Source organism: Castanea sativa, chromosome 5, assembly GCF_040712315.1.
Source record: "Castanea sativa cultivar Marrone di Chiusa Pesio chromosome 5, ASM4071231v1".
Taxonomy (NCBI): domain Eukaryota; kingdom Viridiplantae; phylum Streptophyta; class Magnoliopsida; order Fagales; family Fagaceae; genus Castanea; species Castanea sativa.
Window position 1 is genome coordinate 52,352,462 of NC_134017.1, and position 16,529 is coordinate 52,368,990.

Genomic DNA, 16,529 nt, shown 5'->3' on the forward strand with positions numbered 1-16,529 from the left:
GATCTAGTGAAGGCCTTCGACCATACAGAAAAACAAAGCAATTGGTTCAAACTTCAATATGTTTCTTAGTTTTTTGGGTCAATTTGGTTGACTCAACCCTATCTAGGCCATGCCTTTTAAAGCCCCTAGGATTTTTTAAATTTATTGGATCACGTAAATCATCGGATGGTGATGGGCCCATCGGATTGCATTCACTTCACTTGACATAGTTTCAGGTTTTATTCGTTCCGTATGATCATGAGTAACTGGCCTCACTCTCAGAGCATTTGCATCGGGGCAAAAATTATTATCTATATTTCATAAGATTTTTTTTTTAATACACACTCACTTTTTTAAAATATCTTATATCAAATTTTTTATTTGACACTATATTTTATTATTATTATTATTTTCACACACAATAATCATTATCTACTTTTTTTCTTCATCTTTGAAATACATAAAGAAAGAATAAAGAACTTAATACAAAATGAATAATATTAATGAAATTTACACCGTTATTATAGTAAACTTGTAAATTTATATAATTATATATAGACTAATTTTGATTATTTTTAAATAAAACTGTGTAAATTTTACACATTTTTCTATTACACACTGATATTAATGGTCTTAGATTTGAGAATTTTTTTTTTGAAAAATAATTACAACATGCTGCTAACCCCCACAATTCGAACCCCTTCCCCTAGATCCCAAACACTTTATACATGGTAATATGCTAATTCAGCTACAAGGTCTTTAGCTAGATTTGAGAAATTATTAAATTCACTAAGAGGGTGACTGATATGATCCTTCCTGACCTTCCAACTAATAAAATATTATTATTTATACAAATGTGACATCACCTAGTAATTTTTTAATTTTTATCATTTGTGCTTATTAAAAAACTCATGGTGACATCGTGTCATTGATGGAGAGAATTATATCAACAATCCTCCTAATAATTTCTCCTTATCCTAAGCCAGTCTCGTAAGACCAATAGCTCTCAAACATATGGATCTCACACGAGACGCTGCGTGAGACCCACGGGTCAGTGACACATTTTGTTTTACAAGACCGACGGACTGCCATGTAAAAAAATCTGTGAGTGTGAGACATCACTTTTTTTTAATTTCTTCTTCAATGATTCTAAACTCTATAATTAGCCGAACAGCTCAGCTGGTTTCCTCCTCCACGTGTAGTATCAGCAGAAAGCGGTCCTCATCATGATCAGATGATACGCACACAAACACAACAAATGCTGCTACCTTCTTCTTTGCTTCTTCAGCTATAAAAATTAAAGCTTTGAGATTCATTTTTGATAGAAAGTACACTACACACACACACAGTACTCTCTCTCTCTCTCTCTCTCTGGACTCAAGAGATGGTGCCTCTTTCTCTCTCCTCATCACCGCTCACAACTTTCCCTCTGAACTACAACAACAACAACAAGAAGGCCTTTCTCTTCATCAATGGCGATCAAAGAAATACCTCGCTCGCCTACTACAATCCCCTCAGCCTGAGGTACACGAAAACTGGATTTTATTTTTTATTTTTTATTTTTTGATTGTTGAAAATTATATATAATTGTGCTTGCAAATAATAGTAATACTGTTGTTGAAGATTATCTTCGGTGGGAATGGCGATGATGATGAAGAAGAAGAAGAAGAAAGGATTTGGTACTGTTTGTCATGCTGCGCCTATCACTGCTCGTAATCTGCAGTTTATCTCCAGTGTCTCTTCCTTGTAAGCCTCTACACTCTTCAATTCTCTCTCTCTCTCTCTCATATTTATAAAATTGAATTTCCTTACTCTTTTTGTTTTTTGTTAATAATAAAAATTTCAATTATAGCGTTTGGGAAAGTAAATTCTGAAAATTGTTACTGAACGACGATCATATGAAAATGTTTGGAAGTGGCTTTTTTTTTTTTTTAATTGTAATTTTATATTTTTAAGTTGCAAACATCACTTATCCAAGTTTGACTTGCTTCACAAATATTGACTTCAGCTACCAATTTGGATAAATTCTTGAATTGCTGTAAAATAATATATATTTGTAAAAACAGTGAATAAAATTTAATCTGAAGTTAATAACGTCAAGCTAGAACCTTGTGTATTCATTCATTATAAGTTGGTTTCTAGAAGATCGCTTTTGTGTGTGGGTGTAGTTGTGCTTGAGAGGGTTTGAAGATAAAGCCAAAATTAAGCAGAATATTTGTAAATTGTTATACTCGGACGCAAGTAACATAAGCACAAAATAAATAAACAACTTAGAACAAAATCGAGCAACTTTCTTGGATAAATCAAAGTGTGAGTAGAAAGTGATTTCAAGCCTGAAACTTCTGAAATCATCAATTGGAGCTAATCTACAACTAAGTGTTACTAAGACTACTTCTAGATTACGTTGAAACTATTTACAAGAGAAAGAAAATTTGCAAGTCTACAAGTATGATGTATAGCCCTCCTCCCTGTATAGACAATGAGGTAGTTTTTTTTTTTTATCTTTTTCAAACTTTTCAATAGCGTTTACCATTAAGTCTGAATTTAGAATAATAATAATTATGCCGTTTTCGCTTCAATGAATGCCACATGTACTTGGAATTTTTGCCAAAGACTTGGTTCCGACTATCCATAACTGTTGATATTCGTCTCTCTATATCTCTCAGTTCCTCACATTTCTGATCCCCAAATTATTTGAAGTATTTACACTTCATAAGCTCGCATCTTGTGGGACTTCCATTTTTTGGCTAGCTAGCTATCATAAAATAATGTTCCCAGTATTCTTGACCATGCAATGGCTAAAATTATAAGGCCATGCAAGTTTTCTTTTTTATATATTGAGTGGATTTTATCATTCGTCTTTGATGATGTTGAGACAAAGTCAAGAAATGAGCGTAGACTAGCAGTTCCATATATAATGCTTGAGAGGGATGTGGAAGTATTAAAGTAGTTGAAGATATGTTGGAATTAACCATAGGTGACATGTGGTAGGTGTTGGTTTGTCCTCTACTCCTTGGCATGGGTAGAGCCAGAACAGTAGTCAACCACCAACTATAGATTTCAATCTAATTTTCACTCCTGTCAAGGTAGCGTTGACAACATCAATTGTCCAACATGTCTTAACTATTTCACTTTACTTCAACAATTTGTGCCAATATATTACTACAATGCTCCACTCGAGACCTTGCAAGTTGACCATGTAATGTGGGTTCTCGAGTGGGCTTTTGTTTTAAACACTGAATCAAGATGTATGGCTGGGATATCAAGATTATACAAACAACTGGTAAACACATGCTCTTTATTGGCTGCTTCTCTTTTTGCTTGTGAAAAGTAAACTGCGATGAAATTATGATCATGTAGTTGAGCATTTATATGGAAATATGTGCATCTTAGTCACTTGCCTTTGTTTATAGAATCAATCGGATGGTGTCCTCTGATAAATTTCTGATAAATTTTCAAATTCTTTTTTAGGGTGTTAATGTTTTCCAAGGGAACTGCCATTCAGAAATCCTTTATTGTTCCCTTGTTTGCTCTACAAGCTCCAGTAGCTGTCATCTCATGGATTAAGTAAGCCTTCCAAAAAAGATGATTTCTTTTCTCTCATTGAATAGAAACAATATCATTATCATGTTTGATAGCTAAAGGCATTTATCTTACTGAAGCATCTCTCATGGATCAACTAAGCCTTTTTAAGTTTCGAATGCATACATCCCCTGTTGATCTTATATAAAATTTATTTGCAGGGGTGAATATGGTATGTGGACTGCATTCTTGGCACTTCTCATTCGGCTCTTCTTCTTCATTCCTGGTAGGTCTTCTTAATTACTTGGTTTAAGCTTAGGCAAAGATTTAATGGCTTATTTCTCAAATCTTGATGACATGGTATTCAATAGCTTATGTGATTTTCTCATGGGTAATAAAATCAGCTTTTTGCACTAATTTTGTACAAAAGCATTGGGAATATTTAAGAATTCACCTTTCTTTCTTGAGTGCGTCTAATCTTTTACAATTGGCTTACTTTGGTTCATGTACAAGAGGATTTATATGCTATTTCGCTCCTACAAAGTTTTCATCTATGATCTGGCCTGGGTATGGACTGTTCCAGAACCACTAGAAGTCAAGGTATCTCATGTCTGTCAACAGGATAACCGGAGGAAAGAAAGATGACTGTCCTAGATCCACAGGGTAATAATTGAAATTCTGGGGTTTGAGGGATACCTGAGTGGTTCCAGCACCTCTTGTGATGCCTGGGCACCGGGGTGCGAACCCCACCAGCCTTCCCTCCCCCCTATTTACCTTGCAGGTAAAATTCTTAGGAAATATCAGCAGTTCTTTTGAGAAACCTTGGGTCCCTGTATGTTTAATGCCAATGATCCTTTAACCAACTGGCATTTCCTCTTCCAATAAAGAAGGGGTGGAACTGTAGAGGGGGAGGTCATGTGTTTAATCCCACCCAGGTTTGTGATTTACTTACCTTTCAGGGCAGGGGAAAAACTAAGGTCCCTGTATTTTAACAGTGAGGCATAATCGCATGACAAACAAGCCAGGAGTAATAAGACTAAGATTAAAAAGAAATGAAAGGGTTGTACTATCTATGCTTCATGATGTCTTGCTCTGACTTTTACCTTCTGTTATTAACTTTTAAGGAAAAAATTCAAATCAGTCTTATATCTGTCTTCTTTGTTTATAGGTGAGCTTGAGCTGCCGTTTTTAGCATTAATACTGGTGATTGTGGCTCCCTATCAAGTTATGAACCTTCAGTAAGTAGAAGCATTTTTTGAGACCAAATGAAATCATTATTAGTGTTTTCATAATTTTTATGCTTCTATTTATGTTTTATTGACAGGGGAACTCAGCAAGGTGCTATTGTTTCCTTGTTGATTGCGGGATATTTGGCTTTCCAGCATTTCTCACGAGCAGGCAGCTTGCAGAAATCAATTGAGCAAGGTTCAATCATAGCTACATTAGCCATCGTTTGCATCACTGCTGTGTCATTATTACTTTTGTTCTAAGTTTTTTTTTTTTCTTTTCAAAATCATAAATAAGAGCAGTCTTTAAGTCATCTCATAAGTATTGAAATAATTTCTTTCTTTTTAATTTTTATTTGAGGAGAGAGGGGGGGGAGGGGGGGTGTTATAAAGGAACAGTAATTATATTTTATGGATCTTAGCTGTCTGTGTAATATCCTTAATAAGGACAGTAAATGTTGAATGTGTAGTTGTATTTTTTTAAATGAAGTATCTATGACTGGTGTGGTCTTGCATCTAAATTATTATGAGTTTCAGAGTTTGTTCATTATATCATTGTGGCCTAAGCCAGTTCCTCTGTCCCGGGTTACTTCTTGCACATTACTATTTCAAACTTCATTTGTCATCTATAACTAAATTCCTAAGCTCTCTCTCTCTCTCTCTCACACACACACACATCATAGCTGCTCTTGGATGGATAAGAAAAACATGCGGTTTTTACTTTTCTTACAGTAGAGAAAACCACTGTCAAAAATAGTAGGCGGATTTTATTCTTGACTCTCTTGGGTGGAGTTTAGAATGCACTAGTCCTTGCATATTCTCCAGGTTTAGGGAAATTGCTTGTCTTCTGACATACTCATTACCTGCTAGAAGTCTATAATTCAATGCAACCTTCCTACTATTTTTTAAAGCCTCTCTTCAGGATGGATTTCTTGAGGTCAAACAAGTTATTAACGATCATTGTTTACGGACTTGGGCATTTATTTTCTGGAAAGACAAGATTATTGTAGATTCTTAGCCCTAATTTGCACATTCCTACAACTTCTTTGCCCCTTGTACCTGAACATACAATTTTTTATCTGGTTAATAGTTTGAGTGCTGGTTATTGTCGTACTCCCCACAACTGTTGAAGCAGATGCCATTCTCAGTGGTCAGAAGTTTTGCTATTGCATGCTCAGCTTTATTTGCAATTCGTCTGTGACCTTATAACTTGTGGCAATTGTATGTGAGACATTTCTAGCTCAGAAGCTGTGCTTTCCACATTCAAGCTTAAACTTCCTTAGATTTATAACTGAAGGATCATTAAATGGTTCAGAGTAAGCGTATAGCACCTTTGATGGAAGAGTCAATGTATTCTTGTTATAAGGTTGAAATCAAGTTGACCTATCATCAAGCGTATGATATATGTTCCCACTGCATAAGCTCTATTGATGTGCTTGGGGTCATAAAATGATACCATACTTGGCCTGTGATGCAATGCCATTTGAAGTTCTTGATGAAGTCTATGAACATTCTGTTCACGGGGGGGTGCCACTTGATGAGCTAGTTCATTTCATGAGTGGCATTATAATGCAAAATTTTGTATGGCTTGAACTTTATCAATCCAAATGTAGTTTTAGTTTTCGCTATATTTTTCATAATTATTCCACAAGGTCAAGTTTTTATGCAGTTTCGAGTCTTGCGAACTCAGTAATAACTTGACAAGCCATGTGAATTTGTCCAGGGAGGAAATTGTATTTTTAATACAATCTAGCCCTAGTCATCTTCGTCACAGGGTATACCTTTTACTAACTATCCAATACCTTGATGCTTATTAGGTCGGTACATAAGCTAATTTTATCTAATATTGCGAATATACTGACCAAAAATATCTGAGTTCTTATTACTCGTGTAGGTATATAATTAATTGATGCCCTAGCTCATTTCAAGTACAGGTTTCTTCACTGGAAGTAGTCCTATAGCTGGATGGACTTGTCTAATAATTTATTGTACTAACACTGAAGAGAAAGTAACTATAGTCTACAAGTACAAGAACCTAATATATTTTTGCTCCTGTGTTTTCTGCTGTGCTTCTTAGTCCGCTATCAAGCATACATAGGTGAATTATAGAAATAATTTAATGGTGAGAATAAGGCCTTGAGATAACATAAAATCTCATCATCGATTCTAAGTGCCTCCTTGGAATTCATGAAGTGCTCTGGCAGACTCAGAGAATTTGCCAGCTTGTTTTGGAGTGAATAACTGAACTTGATCTCCTTCATTTAAAGATAATTTGCCGCAAGTGCCCCCAAGAAAGCTGTGGTGAAGAACGCCATCGCACTGTAGGAGACTGAGCTGGCAGAGTTGGGGCTCCCTGTTGGTGAACCATATATCATTGGTCCACTGGGTATACTCATGGTCGGTGTGGTTGGGGCCGGTGGGGTTAGGGTTGTTGGGGTCGCCGGTGAGCTCATGCTGTTGATGGCAAAAATAGGTAAGATTTTCCATTACCATAACCTATGACAGGAAAAATGAAATTGGAGTAATAAAAGATTACCTTGGTGGTGTTGTGGTTGATGCAGTTGATCCAAAGTGACAGCTTCCGGTACCTGTAAAATTGCAGAAAGAGGAAAGTAAAAGTTTAATATTAGCCATAATACAGGTATTTGAGTGCCCACATAAAGGTAATCTCCAAGTTGAGTCAATTCAAGTGGCAGTGATAATTTATTTTTTGCTAGGTAAGTGGGGGAGGGGCTGGTCGTGTTTGAAGTTTGAACCCCAGTGCTTAAGCATCACAAGAAGTGCTAGAACCACTGGGTATCCCTTGAACTAGTAGAAGAAATTATTAAAATAATGAAAATTAAAATGAATATGGGAAATTATTCATGTTGGAAGCATAAAGTAGCCATTCAAAACTCTTCTTTTTTTTCTTTTTTTTTGGTGGCTGTGAAGCCATTTAGAACTTACTCAAGAACTCTGAAATAATTTCAACTAGTGAAGTCAAGTTATGGATAACTCCACACACACAAAAAAAATGGTGGTAATCTGATTTCTTTAGAGCGATATTTGGTTAAATATAGTCTCAATAATGAGACTAAATCCAAGGTAATGATTCTGCTATATCACTAACACATCTTACTTGGGTCAGTGGAGGAAAGTTGTGCTGTTCCTCCAAATACACAGCTAGTAGGTGCTGGATTTTTCTGGTAGTAGTTATTGAAGGCATAAGAGGCGTGGTCTCGCAGAGTGTTTGGGTTGTAGCAACTTCCTCCTGGTTGAATTGCAGAACAGTCTGCACCTCCATAGCCACAAGCATAATCAATAGCCACCTGTAAAGCTGTTTCTGAAGCAGATGGGTTTGCAATACACCAAGAACCACCTGATGATGATGGAGTTGTTGTGGTTGGGGCTGTTGGAGTTGTTGTGGTTGGGGTTGTCGGAGTAGTTGTGGTTGGGGGAGTAGTTGCGGTTGGGGTTGTCGGAGTTGTGGTGGTTGGGGTCGGCGGAGGTATGGTTGGCTCTGTCATGGTTGGTGTTGGTGGCGAAAAAGGATTTACAATGGGAGTAGGAGTTGTGCTTGGAGTTGTTGGATTGACAATGGGAACTGTATCCAGTTGTGTAATGGACACTGAAGATGAGAAAAGCATTCTATTTTCTTGATTGCGCAATAATCTGTTTTGCTGGATTGCTTCTGAAGGAGGTTTCTTTGCAACACTTGAACCTGACGAAATTAAAAGCAAAGAGATAAGTTCTTTTCTTTTTCATTTCAGTGACATGATAAAAAGAAGCTGCCGACTCTAACATATTGCATCTTAGGAAAGTTAAGTTCTAGTGTTGTCTTTTTCAAAAACAATTAAACTCCACGTGGTCATGTGTTTCAATTTAATTAGAAGAAACCTAATAATGCACCTAAGTAACTATATCTAAGTTTTACTTGTGTCAAATAATCATGCTATATCCTGAAATCTTTGCAAACTGCTATTTGAGGCTATACCCTGAAATCTTTGCAAATTGCTATTTGAGGCATTGGAGTCGCAACTGAAGCATAGAATTAAGTCATGTTCGGTCAAACAAATAGATGATTTGCAAAAACAAACATGAATCTCTCTCTCTCTCCCCCCTCTTTATTGGGATGAACACACAGATTTTTCTTTTTATTTTATTTTTTTGGATAAGCATAGATTTTTCTTTAGCAAGAACTGAAGATGTAAATTCTTTGTTTGGATGAACAAAAATATGATTTTCATTAGCAATTGAAGATTTGAATTGATGTGAGGTCTTAAGTTAAACTTCAAATCAACAAGAACTAGAACATAACATTAATGAAACAAACAATGAGATAATAACTTTCTAAAGCTGACATCTCATCTACTGCCTTAATTAGGTCTGAAAAGCATCGGGAACCTTATCTTAGAAACAATTGCAGATTGAAAGATATCTAAAAGATGAACTTGAAAACATGAAAAGTTCAAAGCAAGTGAAAATTTGATGAGCATAGATACAGAATGAACTGTACAAATAACATATGAATCCAACAGGAACTACTACAATTAGAATTGAAGCCCTACTTGCTGTGAAAATCATTTATCCTCTGAAAATTTAGATTCAAGACTCAGCTTGCAATTACATGATAGCTTCACTATGATTTTTTTTTTTCTTTCCCACAGAATACACACTGTTTTACAAAAACTTCCTCTTAGCAGTTCAATTTTTTTTCAACATCCATGCATGGGAAAAGAGATACGTTAACCAACCTTGTTGCATTTTTCCATGCACATAGAGCAAACAAATTTCCACTTTTATTTTCTTATGCAAAAAACAGAAGCCAAGGGAGAAAGGCAAATATTCATATGGAAAATGGGTAATCCAAATAACATTTAGAGGTAGAATTTTTATTTCAAAATACAATTAGAAAGACTTAAGAAAATTAAATATTGAGGACAATGCAAATCACCTGAACTGAGGAAAAGACAGAAGGAAAAGAAAGAGAAACACCAAAGAATGCAAGCACCCATCCCTCCAAAATGCTATTAATTTGGTATTGGGTATTCTTACTGGCTTGGAATAATGATAGAGAAGCTAAGATATTTTAAAACAAGAGGAAACACCGATGGTTTTATTCCAAAGAAGGGTTCATCTTTTTTTACAGTATTTAATTATATATATAATATTAGAAGAATCATAGATTTCTTGAATTGTAGAGAGACTAAAAGAGAGAAGAAAGAATATTAGAAACTTGAGAAAGGAGGCATTCGGTTGTAGGAAACTGCAAGCAAGAGAAGGTGCAAAAACCAAAAAGATTACAAAAGTTTATGAGGAGGGAAAAGGCAAAAGAGTGATCTGTTTGGAATTTAAATCTGATGTTTCGGCTGACAGATTATTATTATAGCTAGCTGCAGCGATGTTGTGGTATTTTCCTTTCTCTTTTTTGGGTCTCTTTCAACTGTTTTTATGGTACCAAATCAAAAGCTAAAGCTAGAGAGAGAAAGAAGGAGATCTTACTTACATCTCTTTGAATCAAGAATGTCATTCCTTATTCCCTTAATTGGTTTAATCATTAAGGAGCTTAAGTAACATCCAATGGTTTTTATCCAAAGCACTGGTAAAATACACCCATTGTACTAGTCATAGAAACATTTAACAGTAATGATGATAATGTAGTCTTATCATGGTGAGTGAAGTGATTATCTCTACTTTCGTGTTAAGTATTATGAATATTAGTTGACACCAAAATTAATAAAATTAAATTAGACACTTGACACAAAATTAGACACTAATTATAAACTAATTTGGATTTTAATTGTGGTTCAACGTTGATATAATTTATATGACATATATGTTTTTTTAAAATCTCATTTACCATACAAAACAAAAATATTTTGAAAAATATATGTTTTTTATAATAATACTTCAACTTGACTTAACTTCAATACTTTTCACTATGGTATAATTGTTTATTTCATTAAGGTTTATCATTATATATAATAATGAAATTATCAAAATCAAAATTTTTAGTTTTACCGTATTATTTTATATTAAACATTAATATTTCATATTTTTATTATAATATTGAACTTTTAACCTATTAAGATTTTTTTTTTTATAATTTGAATAAATAGGTCTTATTGCCTTGTAAATTTTTGAATGTATGTATGTTAGATTTTAAATAAATAAAATAAAATCATTTTAAATTGAGACAATAAACACTTTTTTTTTGTTTTTTTGCTAAGTAAGTGAATGAAAGAATATATGAACATCATCTCCTTCATTAACAATTAATACACACACATATATATAAATTAATTTTTATAACATATTATAAATTTATATCAAAATAACATTAGTATGCTACTAAATTGGAATATAATAAAAATAATAATTTAATATATATAGTTGTTATTTTAGTCTAGAATTATTGTTCAAAATTCTTTTATAACTTTTTAAAAAATCTCTAATGAAACTCATACATAATATGTACCATATATAATTAATCCATATATTACTAACTTTATATATATATATATATATATAAAGTGGAAGAGAATAATTTTTTTATAGGTAGATAGTAGGGAATGGGAAGTGAGGACCTAAGATACCACAAATGATGCCATTAGGATTACCACTGAACTGTCGTTTGAAAGTTAAAATCTTGAGAGATGGGAGGCTTGAACATAGATTTTCCTTATAAAATAGATCAATCAATACCACTAAGTTAGAGAAATCTTGACCCATATATTACTAACTATGCTCAATACACAATTCCTTTTTCTTTTTCTTTTTAATTTAAACGGGAACACAATTCCTTTTTATGGATGAGTAGAACCTATTATTTAATCTTCTACCTATTAGCATTGCATTTAACTCATCTAGAAAGCTCCTAGACTTAGTTTTTGGCTGCAGAGGCGGAATGGGTTGTGTGCATTCAAGATCTGTTTTTTTTTTTTGAGGGTCCAATAAATATGTCACATGAATGGCATAAATAAATAAAAAGAAAAATTAGAGAGCTTCCCATTCTTTGAGATTTTTTTTTTTCCCCACAATCTGTCAATCTTTATTTATTTATTTATTTTTAAACAGGGAATCAATCTTTCAATTGTCTAGAAGTGCACCATTGGCATAAGTGAAACTCAAACTCAATATGGATGCATCAGTTATCCCAAGCATTGACTGGGATTCAAATTAGAACTTGTTGGGTACATGGTTTTTCCAGAGCAATTGGCTTTACCTCTTGTCTTATTACAAAACTTTTGGGGCCTCTCTTTAATAGTCAATGTGGATGCTACTGAAGTGAAGTCATTGCCAAATCTAGCACTGCTTCAGGGAATCTAACAAAGCTGCTGACGCTTTTATTTCCTATCTCCTTTTAGATGTTACGGAGGTCTCAGATTCAGACAACTCAGCTGCGAGATCTACCCAACTAATTCTGGTTACTTCTAGTAATGTGTTTCATACTTATGCTCCTAATTCTACCCAAAAAGAATGAGGGTAAATTCCATTAATCTCAGTCAGATTTAAGATTTTTCCAAACGGACTAATTTGGTCCCTAAAAGTAACTTAATCCCTAAGCACTATTAGATCAGTTAAGCTCCGTTTGGTTTGTGTTTGCGAATTGTGCGCCTGCGTTTTCAGCAGCAATCAGGTCAATGAACAGTAAATTCATTAATGAACAGTAATCAAAATATATATATATTTTTTATTATTTTCAGTTTTCAGCAAAATAAGCGGTATCTAAATAAACACTTAGTCATTTTTTCTTAGCTGTCTTAGGGACTAAGTTGACTTTAGGGACTAAATTTATTAATTTTAAAGAGTTTTGGACCTGATTGACATTAGCGCAAAATTTACCCAAAAAGAAAAAAAAAAAACCATTTGTCACATCCAGCATTGAGGCCCAAAAGGAAAAAGTTCCACCAAGGATTTGGGTTTGGATTCACAACTACTCTGCCATGTCGAGCTTGTACGACAGTATAAGGACCGTAAACAAACCCGGACCCGTGGGCCAAGACCCGGAACCCGGCCCGATTATTAATCGGGTTTTTTTCCCGGGGCCCATACCCGCCCCGCGGGCCCCGTTTATCTTCTTGGGCCCAAATCTAGCCTAACAAAAAATTTTTTTTTTTAAAGCCCATTAAATTTTTTCCCTAGATTCAAGCCTATTCAAGCCTTTTAACATGGCCCAAATGCCAAAATTTGGCATTTAGGCCACATTATAGGGCAACCAAATCAAACCAAATTATAAGTTAATCATAAATCAATAAATCACAACTAAGATTTTAAATCAACAAATCACTTAAAAAGTTACAAAATAAATCCCACAAGTCTAGGAAATTACAAAATGTCTTATCCTCCAACTAACAAATGAAAAAGACTAAGAAATTCTTACAAAATGTCTTATCCTCCATAACCGGGTTTTTATCCGGGGCGGGTTTCGGATTTTTTTATAAAACCCGAACCCGCTTCGGGTTTTTTTTAAAAACCCATACCCGACCTTATTCTTTATCGGGCCGGGTAAAATCCGGCCCATTAGGGTCGGGCCGGGCCGGGTATCCGCGGGCCGGATCTAAATTGCCATCCTTTGACACACACCATTTTTGTCCTTAAATAATTGACAAAATTTAATTATTGATTGTAGCCTAAAGTTACAACATTTCTCAATAAAATAAATATTATTATATATTTTGAAAATCTAATTATTGAATTGCATGTTCTTTACACTTTTAATACACATCAAATTTTATGTCAATCGGATATTATTTACCATATGATCTATAAGCTTATATTTTATGCATAATTTTAAAATATAAAAACTTACATTTAAACAATTTATTAAAGACATAGTTATTGATATTTGATTTTCTAGAAATTTTACAAGTATGAAGAATATAAGAAAAAGACTTTATTCAATGGTGGATGTGTCAAAATTTACCTCCAATAAAAAGATAGTGAGTAAGGTTGTAGCCTTAAGGTTACAACCAATTTTGTAGCTAAATTTTTTTTTTTTTAAGCTAAACTTTGCCCTAAACAAAATATGATTATTTGACTCCTCCAAAAGGGGAAAAATCTTTTTTTTTTTTTGCCAAATTTTGAAACTGGGAAAGCATTTTTAATTTCCATAAATCACATCGCTGAATTTAGTACTCCAAACAATTTAAACTCATGTTAATGCCCAATTTTTTTAAGGTCCACAGATAGCGATGCCCAATTATTTTCGAGTCTATTATTTTCTAAAATTTTGCATCGTCCAAATCCAAAATCTTTAACAGGGAAATTTTGAAGAAGTGTGGTATAGAGGGTAAATACTAAATAGTAAAGGCCTAGGCCCTAGGCACAAGAGATGGATTTTGCCGAATAGACTTAGAACGCTTGTAAAATCGATGAGCCTATGAGCAAGCCCATGTGCAGACCACAAATACAAAAGGGAGCAACTAAGCTGTTATATATGCCTAAAATTTCAAACTAATTACCCCCAATCATGAAAAGTAGTTTGGCCTCATTTTTTTATTTTATTTTTTTTGAAAGAAGTTTGGCCTCATATAATGCTAACTAACGAGTTTCCTCAATTTTAGTAGGTTCTTAGAGGGTCGTTTCACCTAAAAGGGATAGAAAAATTGGTTTAAGTAACCAAAATATCAAAAATTGGTAGCCAACTAGTTAGTTGTGATACCCAAAAAGGCCAAACCTCGAGATTTCCATTCTTCCAAAAATCTAACAGCTAAAAGCTTCAATCCATTATCCAAAAATGGATATTAGAATATCTTTGATCTATTATAAAGCCTTGTCCCAAAGCCAAGCAAAAATCCAACTTCATCTACCTCACCAACCACATTTATGCTTCTAACTTAGGTCCAAAATTCTAATTATAAGAAGCAACGATTTTCAAAAGGTTCCCTAGTAATATCAGTGTAGACTTTAGACTTTAGAGTAAACTCTAGACTTTGCACTCTTAATTAAAAAGTGAATATGCAAAGAGTCATCCGTTTGAATGGGTTGTTAAACTTATCTGAAAGAATATGTAAAAAGAAGTGGGAGTGAGAGAATTTATTATGCTTTCAAGGATTTGGGTTTAAATTTAGAAAATAAAGACTCTAGATTCTAGATTTTTACACTCTTAATTTAAAAAATTGTTGGAATCTATGACAATTCACAATCACAACACAATTTTAGTTTTGATTTTGGTTTTAGTTTTGGGATTTAAAAAGAAAGGAAGGGAACTGTTGCTTGGAATGGCTCTAGACTTTAGACTCTTAATTAAAAAGTTGTTGGAATCTATGACAATTCACAATCAAAGAGAGAGTTTATTATGCTTTCACGAATGTGGGTTTAAATTTGAAAAAGAAAGACTTTAGACTCTAGAGATTACATGGTTTCTACCATCACTTTTGTCTAGTGGTTCACATTCCATTCAAATATTCTTATTTGTTTAAAATTTGACTAGTGATCTACTATTTCACTCAAATGATTGAAGCCAATTTCAAAATTGACGGGAAAAAAAAAAGTTGTATGAATTGTATTATCCACCTAATCAATGTGTTCAACAAAAGCATACATGGGTTGCATGATTAAAATCTCAAACAATTCTCTACATGCTTTGTATGAATGATTTTATTGCTTGCCGTGTAAAGCCAAGTTCAACTTCATTATTAATTATAGATGATTCCATTAACAAAGGGACAGTTGTTGATATGAGGAGAAAAGATTTCAACGACAAACACCACAAAAATCACCATTATTGCTAGACTATCATTTGAATTCCACTAATACCTCAAACTCTTTAAAAGGTTAGTTTAGTAAATTTCATTGTTTTTACATGAAATCAACGTTAAGCACTTGTTTCTCATAAAAAAAAAAAAACCGTTAAGCACTTAAAAATAAATACTATACTAATGGCATGATACTTTAGCGTTCGATTCTTTTTTCTTTTTTTTTAGCAAATTAAGTTCAAAATCGAAAATTGTTTAAATTTCTTCAAATATATCTTGAGTCAGTTTTGTTATTTTAAACAATGTATTTTAATCATCAATTAATTATTACGTTATCCAAGCTTAAAATATTGAGCATCTCCATTTTTTAATTGGGATTTTGACTAAATTATTTGAACAACCCAAAGCCAAATTGGGCCAGTACGATCAGATTAAAAGTCAAAACAGTGACAATTTCTGTAGTTTCTTTAGGTTCGATCTTATTTTGGGTTGTCACAAAAATGAAAAAAAAAAAATCCTTTTTATGTAGTGCATCTTCTTGGCCCTTCTCATCACCACTTTCCACTCGTTTTGGTTTGAGTGTTGAGTTCTCTTCTTTGAGATGCCAAGCTGACTTGGTACCCCAATAAAATCCCAACACATTAGGAAATGCTTACCGAACTCAACATTGACAAATTTTTGCATCAAAATCATCAAACTTAGCAGCATGGAATATCAGTTCCAGGGTAAACAAAAGTATATCAGTTCCAGGGTAAACAAAAGTATAATAAGAGGGCGTTTGGTTTCAACGTCCACGTCCTGCGTTTACGTTTTGGTTTTTTTTTTTTTTTTTTTTCAGCGTGTCTGTCACTGTTCATTGGCCATGAACAGTGATTTTAGGCCAATGAACAGTACTTTTTGGCATGAACAGTACTTTTACACATTTAAAAATTATTTTGCTACAGTGTTTTCAGTTTTCAGTTTTCAGCAATAAGTTCTATCCAAACAGACTCTAAATCCCTTGTATATTCTGAGATTGTTTTTCAATGTTACTTTGATAGGCCAACGTTACATTATTATTATACTCATCAATTCAACAATATTGTTTGTCCCAGAACAAGCTATTACCGTTGTTAAGATACAA

General features: G+C 33.7%; 2 protein-coding genes across 2 annotated transcripts; one reads left to right on the forward strand and one right to left on the reverse strand.

Annotated features, from left to right (window-relative positions):
* Window positions 1-1,180: 1,180 nt before the first annotated feature.
* LOC142636515 (cold-regulated 413 inner membrane protein 1, chloroplastic-like) lies at window positions 1,181-5,245 on the forward strand. Its single transcript, XM_075810768.1, has 6 exons — window positions 1,181-1,503; window positions 1,603-1,725; window positions 3,451-3,546; window positions 3,723-3,787; window positions 4,670-4,739; window positions 4,826-5,245. The coding sequence occupies exons 1-6, from the start codon at window positions 1,364-1,366 to the stop codon at window positions 4,989-4,991; spliced, it is 660 nt and encodes a 219-aa protein (XP_075666883.1). The 5' UTR covers window positions 1,181-1,363; the 3' UTR covers window positions 4,992-5,245.
* A 1,337-nt stretch (window positions 5,246-6,582) lies between these two features.
* LOC142636514 (uncharacterized) lies at window positions 6,583-9,842 on the reverse strand. The gene is made up of 4 exons (XM_075810767.1): window positions 9,661-9,842; window positions 7,846-8,427; window positions 7,264-7,315; window positions 6,583-7,181 (listed from the first exon to the last, which is right to left on the reverse strand). Exons 1-4 carry the CDS (start codon window positions 9,719-9,721, stop codon window positions 6,989-6,991), a joined length of 888 nt encoding a protein of 295 aa, XP_075666882.1. The 5' UTR covers window positions 9,722-9,842; the 3' UTR covers window positions 6,583-6,988.
* Window positions 9,843-16,529: the final 6,687 nt, after the last annotated feature.